General features: G+C 43.6%; 1 protein-coding gene across 2 annotated transcripts in view; it reads left to right on the forward strand.

Moving 5' to 3' along the window:
- Nucleotides 1–6786, forward strand: part of FAF2 (Fas associated factor family member 2) — a 47972-nt gene extending 41186 nt beyond the window's left edge. For both annotated transcript variants that reach the window (XM_012781524.3, XM_012781523.2), the window contains exon 11: nucleotides 3611–6786. In XM_012781524.3, coding sequence (XP_012636978.1) covers nucleotides 3611–3793 — 183 coding nt within the window. In that variant the 3' untranslated portion in view covers nucleotides 3794–6786. The remainder of the gene's footprint in view (nucleotides 1–3610) is intronic.
- Nucleotides 6787–8925: the final 2139 nt, after the last annotated feature.

Below are 8925 nucleotides of genomic sequence, written 5' to 3' on the forward strand. Positions count from 1 at the left end.
GGTCCCATGAATGAGCAGAAAAGTGGCAGCTGACTTTCTTTTAAATGAAGGAGAAATCTAAATTATACTTGAGAACTAATTGTATTATATTGGAACAAAATTTTCTATCCATTACAAACCAAAAGGGACGTCTGGTGGTATCAGCCCTTTGTCATTGGTAAACAAAAAAATGCAGTTTTATACCAGTGTTTGGAATTCTCAAGGAATGATTGAAAAATAAAGTATTATTTCAGTCTTATATAAAACCTGTGTTGATTGCATACCAAGAATGCTTGGTGCAAATCTAACTGAAGCGTCCCAAGAAAAGAAGGAGAGTGAACATTAATGGAAATTGCAGAGGGTCAGAGAAGAGAACTGAAAATGATTGAGGTTGATATGAGAGGTTTATAAAATCATGAATGGATTAGTTAAGAGGAACTTGGGGCCGGCACGGTGGCTCATGCCTGTAATCCTAGCACTCTGGGAGGCCGAGGCGGGTGGATTGCTCAAGGTTAGGAGTTCAAAACCAGACTGAGCAAGAGCAAGACCCTGTTTCTACTGTAAATAGAAAGAAATTAATTGGCCAACTAATATATATACATATATACATATATATATATATATATATATATATATATATATATATATATAAAACTAGCCGGGCATGGTGGAGCATGCCTGTAGTCCCAGCTACTCGGGAGGCTGAGGCAGGAGGATCACTTAAATCCAGGAGATTGAGGTTGCTGTGAGCGAGGCTGACGCCACGGCAGTCACTCTAGCCTGGGCAACAAAGCGAGACTCTGTCTCAAAAAAAAAAAAAACAAAAAAAGAGAGGAACATGGATTTACTCCTTAAATTCTGGAATTGTAGCCCCTTAAAAATCCCTAAAGAGGTAAATTTAAGACAAATGAAGGACTGTTTCACACAGAGGGGAATAAACCCAGAGATTCATCATTCTGAGAGGTATAACTAAAAGAAAATAGAAATAGATTCCTCAAAAAAATGAAGGCTAACTCACATGGTGTGTTTCTTATCTTTGAGGCTGACCTGAAAAAGACTAGCTGAGTCTTTGTTAGAAGTAGAATGCTAGATGGAGCGGGCAGAGTGTGCCGAGCGTGCCTACTCCTAATGTGTAGCATTAAGAGAGAGGGAGAGGTCGGATGCAGTGGCTCACGCCTGTAATCCTAGCACTCTGGGATGCCAAGGTGGGTAGATTACTCAAGGTCAGAAGTTCGAAACCAGCCTGAGACCCCGTCTCTACTAAAAAATAGAAAGAAATTAATTGACCAGCTAAAAATATATATAGAAAAAATTAGCCAGGCATGGTGGCGCATGCCTGTAGTCCCAGCTACTCGGGAGGCTGAGGCAGGAGGATCGCTTGAGCCCAGGAGTTTGAGGTTGCTGTGAGCTAGGCTGACACCACAGCACTCAATCTAGCCTGGGCAACAAAGCGAGACTCTTTGTCTCAAAAAAAAGAAAAAAAACAAAAAGAAAAAGAGAGAGACAGGGAGAGACAACAGTGGCCTCTACACACGTATTTCTCTCACAGTTTAAGTTTTAGCAGTGTGAAATTCTCCTGGCGTTGCCTCCTTTCCTACTAAGGGTTTACCTGTGCCTTGTCAGCGCCAGAGCGGGGTGAGGAGTACATTCCCATACGGGGGAGTCCACGGAAGGCTGTCAGATCTTGATCGGGTTAAAGAATATGTCCACATGTGGGGGCATGTGTAGGGACACCAGCCCAGCTGGCCCCAGGGTAGGGGGTGGCAAAGCCAGAACAGGATAAGGAGGGTATACAGGGGAAGTCCCTCGTTTATAGGGAGGCCGGAGGGTGAAGTCATGATTTTTATATATTTTTTATACGTAGATGTAGGTGCAGGGATGTACGCACACACATATTCTCTAACCCTATCCATAAAGAGTGGCTAGGAGCAACAACTCCCCAAGAGCAATAAGCACACCTAGCACCTAGAGCTTGGTTTTTAAATACCTTTGTCCACTAAAAAGAACCAGGGCTCCTTGAAGAAATGGCTGATTCTAGGGCTGGGGCAGGGAAAATAAAAGACCATCCTGGAGCAGCGTATTCCAGGAAGCAGGGAATTGTTCAGAGAACGTTGAGGACATGTCAGAAAGACACAGAAGCGAGTGAGCCATTCAGGTTGACTCTATCTGGAATAATCAGAATATTAAAATACGTTATAAACTGTTGAATAAAATAGGAAATCATGAATCTACATTGATATAAATAAATGCAGTTGAAAGTTTGAGGAACGGAATATGTCTAGTTTCAAAGTACCTCCCCACAAAATAGTGATGAATTACAAAGAGGAAAAGAATGACTCGCAGTGGAGAAGCCCAGCAGATACCTCCATAGCTGAGCGATCGAAGTGAGCATAGGTAATGGCACAAATTGTACCTGGATGCGATGCATTGAGTAAAAGGCAGCACATTTCTGTAATATTTGTGAATAAACATCAGAGAAACTGAGGGACATTTTACAAAGTAACTGACCAATAACTAAAAATCTCAAGGTTGGGCCAGGCGCAGTGGCTCACGCCTGTAATCCTAGCACTCTGGGTGGCCAAGGTGGGAGGATCATTTGAACTCAGGAGTTAGAGACCAGCCTAAGCAAGAGCGAGACCCCAATTCTACTAAAAAAATAGAAATTAGCTGGACAACTAAAACACATATATATAAAAAATTAGCCAGGCATGGTGGCACATGCCTGTAGTCCCAGCTACTCGGGAGGCTGAGGCAGGGGGATCGCTTGAGCTACTCAAGTTTGAGGAGTTTGGAGTTGATGTGAGCGAGGCTAACACCACAGCAGTCTAGCCTAGGCAACAGAGTGAGAATCTGTCTCAAAAAAAAAAATGTCAAGGTCATGTAAGTCAAGGAAAGATTGAGGAATTGATTTAAAACTGGATCCTTTTGCTATAAAAGACAACTGGTAAAACTTGAATGGAGCCTAAATTATAATGCACTACATATATTATGGTAACAATGTGTCGTTTAAATTTCGTAAAGTTTTTTATTTGCTTTGTTTTTGTTTTTGAGATGAGGGTCTTGCTACATTGCCCAGGCTGGACTCAAACTCCTGGGTTCAAAAGGTCCTCCTGCTTCAGCCTCCCAAGTAGCTGGAACTACAGACACACACCATCAGGCCACCAAATATCCTGATTTTGAGTGCTGAGTTGTGGTTATGTTGAAGATTGTCCTGTTTGTAAGACATACACCCTCAAGTATTCTGGGGTGATGGGACATCAGGTTGGCAACTCACTCTCAACTGGTTCAAAGAAAAAAATTCTGTGTCTTATCCTTCCGTCTTTTCTGTAACTTTGTAATTATTTCTAAGTAAAAATTTTTCAGCATTAAATCAGACAAGTTGTCAAAGCAGATACCGGTGAATCAGTTTAGAGTAGTACTAGCTTGGGCTTGTGTTATTTCTTTTAAAAGGGCTTCCCCACATGTTTGCCCTGGAAAATGGAAAGAACTCGAAGTAGAATTCCAATGTAATTAATGTAGGTATTTCATGTCTCGCAGTCATCATAGGGTGAGTTGGGGGAATTTGACTTTATAGTCACGTGTGTGTCTCTCTTTTTCTCACTGCCCTTCTTTTTCCATGTGACTTCTGCAGGTAATCCACGACTTCTTATTCTCCTTGAAGGAAAGCCCTGAAAAGTTTCAGATTGAAGCCAATTTTCCCAGGCGGGTACTGCCCTGCGTCCCTTCAGAGGAGTGGCCCAATCCCCCCACACTGCAGGAAGCTGGACTCAGCCACACAGAAGTTCTCTTTGTTCAGGACCTAACAGATGAATGACACTTTTTCTTTCTCTCCATTCCTACCCCAATCCCTAAAAGAAATGGAAAAAACAGAAAACAACAAAAAAAGAGAGAAATTCATATTATTATTATTATACAATATTTTTTTTAAAAAGACTGCTGCATCCTAAGGAAGGATCAGAAACCATGCTGCCTGCAAGAGTCAGAACCTGTGTGTGTGTGTGTGTTTGTGTGTGTGTGCGCGCGCGCACGCGAAGTTAGCAATGACCGTACCCCTCAGCAAGCCCACCCTTCCTTACGGCCTCTGCACACGCGCCTTCCAGCAAGTGGAGACTCTTCATCTCCACCCCATCCACCGCCCCGGCCGGGGATGGGGACATTCCCATTAGTTCTCATTCATTCTTGCTTTTATGGAAAATAAAAGTGAAAATCCTCCAACCAGCTTACTGCAGCATCTAAGGACTCGCTTCTCCCACCTCTGGAGAAGAGAGGAAAGAGGAAGCACAGAACAGAGATGTTCCTTGAACTGCCCACAATTTACAAATAACTTGCTGTTGCTCTGTAATGACCAAAGGAATGAGACTGACACAGGTGTATTTTTTTTTCCTTAACTTTATTGATAAGGAGCCAATTCTTAAATCCACAAGTTCACGCCCTGGGCTCCTTAGCCCATAGTAGTGTAATAAAGGTGTCCCGGGCTGATTTGTGCTTATTTCTGCCATTGTTCCTCATGTTCCCAGAGAGATCCTCCTTTTTGGTCCAACTCTTGCTGTCCTTTCTTGCCACATATGTACCCCACTTGAAGCAGTGGAAGGAAACCTGGGTTTGCAGCCCCACAAAGACCATGTACATACAGATACACCCAAGTATGTGGTGGGAACTCACCTTTACACACAGCTGCAGCCTTTTCTTGGACTCGGTGCCAGGTGGTGGTGATGGGTGTGAACCAAAGGATAGCAGTTCTTCATTCCTCTCTCACACGTGCATACAGCCCCCCAGCCCCAAGCTTTCCTGAATTGCCAGGCTTGGTGCCTTTCCAAAGGACTAGCAGGGCCCGTGGTGGAGCCAGCAGACCCACATGACAGTGCCCTGCCTGTCTCGGATGTGTGTTTTAAGGATAGAAAGAACCAGAAGCCAAGACAGAACTTCCAGCCTGTAAACTGTTAGAGGCACTTTTCAGTTTCTGATGTAGCCAGTTTTGGAGGCAGTTTTTATCCTCTCCCTCTATTGCTATGTTGAAGTAATAGGGGTTTTTTAAACCTCTGGATATCTCGTCTGTGGTTGAGTTTATGGTAATGGGTACATGAGTCAGGCCATGTATTCACAGATGCCAGTATGTGTTGGCAAGTATTCCAAAGCTTTCTGTAGCTAGACTGGTGCAGGCTCATTGTAACACTGCAACCTACTGAAGTTACTGTAGTTCCTGGCATGCTGTGAGGGCAGGGGCTTCAGATAAAGCAAGACTTGCTAGCTTTGTAGTCTCCAAAGGCTTTGTCTCCTGCTTAACTGAAACCTAAGGACCAGTCTTGGAGGTAGCTGTAATGTGGTTGCTGTTCTCTGCAGCACTGTTGTTGGGGTAGACATGGGGCAGGGTGAGGCACCTTCAGATAACACCTCAAGAGTCTGAAGATTTCCCGGTGGCCTTGGCATAGGTGACTAGAACGCCGTCTCTAGGAAAATAGATGAGTGGGAAATTGCCGTCTGACTGTTGTCATGAAGTGTATCCGGAGTGAACACCAGGATGGACCATATTCTGCGTGGAACCTTACGTGAAATCTGCTTCCCTCTGACGGCCATGCGTGGAGGAATGTCACCACTTCACTCAGACCTCCCTGCCTGTCTGGAGTGCACAGCTATTTCCCTGGTAGCACAGGAGGGTGCTAAGGGCCTTTGTTGGGCTGGGTATACTGTGTAAGTATCCTGCCCACACGTCTTTGGGGAAATTGTGATTTTTTTTTTCCTTCATAATTCGATCTCATCTTACTCTACAATGTGCACTTTATGCCTCTTGACTTTTGATAACTTGTTCAGTAAAGGAGGTCAGATGCCAGAATATTTATTTAAAAAGGTCTCTCATCTTTATGTTAGGACGACTCTGGAGACAGCCTGCCCATTTGCGTTAGGTTCAAGAGGCTTCACACGCAGCAAGTTCCCCTTTCCCTTCCCTTTTGGACCAATTCTGCTCTTAGACCCTGTGCCTGTCTCTCTGCTGACCCTAGTGCTGCTGCCTTGGTGCCATTTCCGAGTGAAGTACGGCTGCACATTGTCACTTAATGCCAGTACAATCTATGTCACTCCCAAGGACCTCTGGGAGATTGATGGGACGTGCAAGGGAGGAAACACTGAGAAGCTGGTGATACGCGGGCAATTTGCTCATCTCCAAATCACCTCTGGGATGTTTCAGCTGTTTCCAAATGGCACGTCACCAACTAAATAAAAACATTTGTTTCAAAGTTTGTTCTGTACTCCCAAGACTGAAGTTGTAGATTCAGCTGCATAACCATGGGAAATGACCAAGCAAAGACACCCGTTTGGAGTCAGTTGAATTTTTGCAGCCTCAGTGGGGCCATTCTGGTGTTTTCTCCCACTTCTGCAGAGTTTCCTGCTGCAAACATTTCTTGCTTGCCTCCACCATGATAAGAGATAGCCAGAGGAGACACCTATCTCTTTAAAACAAACCTATAATCTTCAAATGAACAGTTATTATGAAAGTTGCTAATGGTGCCAAGGCCAAGGAAAGAGTTTCAGAAAATGACTGTGAGAAGGAGTGATAACCCCCCAGAACGCAGCACCAGGCAAGTGTTACCGTCTGGTGCTTGAACAAGGAGCTCCGCTTTACATCTGGTGTTTTTAGGACTTGCGAGGAACGCAGCAACGGGAAATCCATCCATGAAGGATGCAGTGCCCCAACTTGTACTGCACCTGAGTAGTTATGTGATAATTTACCGAAGAAATCTAGTGTACTTTAAATTTTTTTCATAAAAGTTTACATTGTATTGTAGGTTAACATTAAATGTTTTATAACAAAAATTTTGTAACAAGGTGTGGGTCTTTTGTCCAGGAGAGCTGTGGCAGATACTTTTCTATGTATGAAGGAAAGGTTGAAACACGCTGGGGGAGGGAGCAGGGAATTTTGCAGTGCTGAGAAGCAAGGAGTTAAAATAGGTCTATCTTGTGTTCCTTTGAAAATTAGCAACGTAGGCAGTATGATGTGGTAGAGCAGACAGATTTGGGTTCAGATTTGGGCCATGTCGGGTTTTTTTTGTTGTTGTTTGGTTTTTTTAGCTTTGTGACCTCGGGCAAGTTCTTTAGCTTCCGTGAGCTTTAGTCCCCAACTATAAATGAAGATAAAGCCATCTGCTGCAGGATAGGTTTGTAGATTAAATCAAATAAATGTATAGGAAGCTCCTGGCACATAGTAGATGTCATTAAGTATTTGCTCCTTCTTTGTGGGAGTATATTTTGAAGGAATATCTTCCTGCAGTAATTTCAGTTTCTTAAGGAATTTTTCATTTCTCCTGTTAGAGCTATGTCCTTGCAAAGGAGTGGCTAGAGTCGAGTCACTTCTAATCTAATAGATTTTGGACCATTGGACTTCCCCTCCCAGGGTAGTTTTGCTCAAGTTTTCATTTCTGACAAGAAATTGAAGTCTCAGTTCTCTGTCTTTCTCTTTCCCACTGTCTTTGTGCAAATAACTCATTTTTGTGAGTACATATTCTTGTCATCTTCAGAGTCTGCCCTGTTTGTCCAAAGAAGTAGGGCTCTCATTTATTTTATTTTATTTTATTATTATTATTGCTATTCTTTTTTTAAATTTACATGTTAAGTATAAGCCAGAACATCTGCTCAGGCTAGTAAGTCTGTAAGAAGAGTTTATCACCTAAGAAGCCACTAAAAAGAGTATTTCATAACTGATTCTGAAGCTTATGTATAACAATTTTGTGATTAATAGAATCAAAGAAAATTCAAATCTGATGCCAGATACAGATACACCTGGTTTTATTTACTTATTTATTTTTTTAACTTTGTTTTTTTTTTTTTTGAGACAGTCTCACTTTGTTGCCCAGGCTAGAGTGAGTGCCGTGGCATCAGCCTAGCTCCCAGCAACCTCAGTCTCCGGGCTTTACTGCTTCAGCCTCCCGAATAGCTGGGACTACAGGCATGCGCCATGATGCCTGGCTAATTTTTTGTATATATATTTTTAGTTGGCCAATTAATTTCTATTTTTAGTAGAGATGGGGTCTTGCTCAAGCTGGTTTCGAACTCCTGACCTCGAGCAATCCACCCGCCTCGGCCTCCCAGAGTGCTAGGATTACAGGTGTGAGCCACCACGCCCAGCCTACACCTGGTTTTAAATCCTGGCTATGGCCATGATTTTTGGCCAAGTGACCTCAACTCTCTAGGCTTAAGTTTTATTATCTGTAAAATAGGGTGATTGTAGCATTGCTGTGAAAATTGCTATTACATAGCGCCTGGCACATACTCATGGTAGGTGTTTGGAATACCTCCTATTGCTGGTTGGTGTTTTTGTTTGCTTTTGGTTTTAAGAGACGGTCTTGCTCTGTCACCAAGGTTAGCGTGCAGTGGCAGGATTACTGCTCACTGCAGCCTTGAACCCCTAGGCTTACGCAATCCTCCCGAATAGTTGGGACTACAGGCACACACCGATTTTATTTTTTATGGACTCAGGGTCTTGCGGTGTTGCCCAGGTTGGTCTCCAACTCCTCCCACCTCAGCTTCTCAAAGTTCTGGGATTATAGGTGTGAGCCACCACACTCGGCCTTTTCAAAACAGTGTGCAGTTTACTCCCTACTGAAGGTTTACCCTAGGGGTGGATAAGGGAAGGGTCGAAAAAAAGGGGGTGATGTTCAGGCTTTACTTACTGGCAGACGGTGCCTGGCACTCTTTTTTTTTTTTTTTTTTTTTTGAGACAGAGTCTCGCTTTGTTGCCCAGGCTAGAGTGAGTGCCGTGGCGTCAGCCTAGCTCACAGCAACCTCAAACTCCTGGGCTCAAGCAATCCTCCTGCCTCAGCCTCCCGAGTAGCTGTGACTACAGCCATGCGCCACCATGCCTGGCTAATTTTTTCTATATATATTAGTTGGCCAATTAATTTCTTTCTATTTATAGTAGAGATGGGGTCTCGCTCTTGCTCAGGCTGGTTCCGAACT

This window comes from Microcebus murinus, chromosome 28, assembly GCF_040939455.1.
Source record: "Microcebus murinus isolate Inina chromosome 28, M.murinus_Inina_mat1.0, whole genome shotgun sequence".
Classification (NCBI taxonomy): Eukaryota; Metazoa; Chordata; class Mammalia; order Primates; family Cheirogaleidae; genus Microcebus; species Microcebus murinus.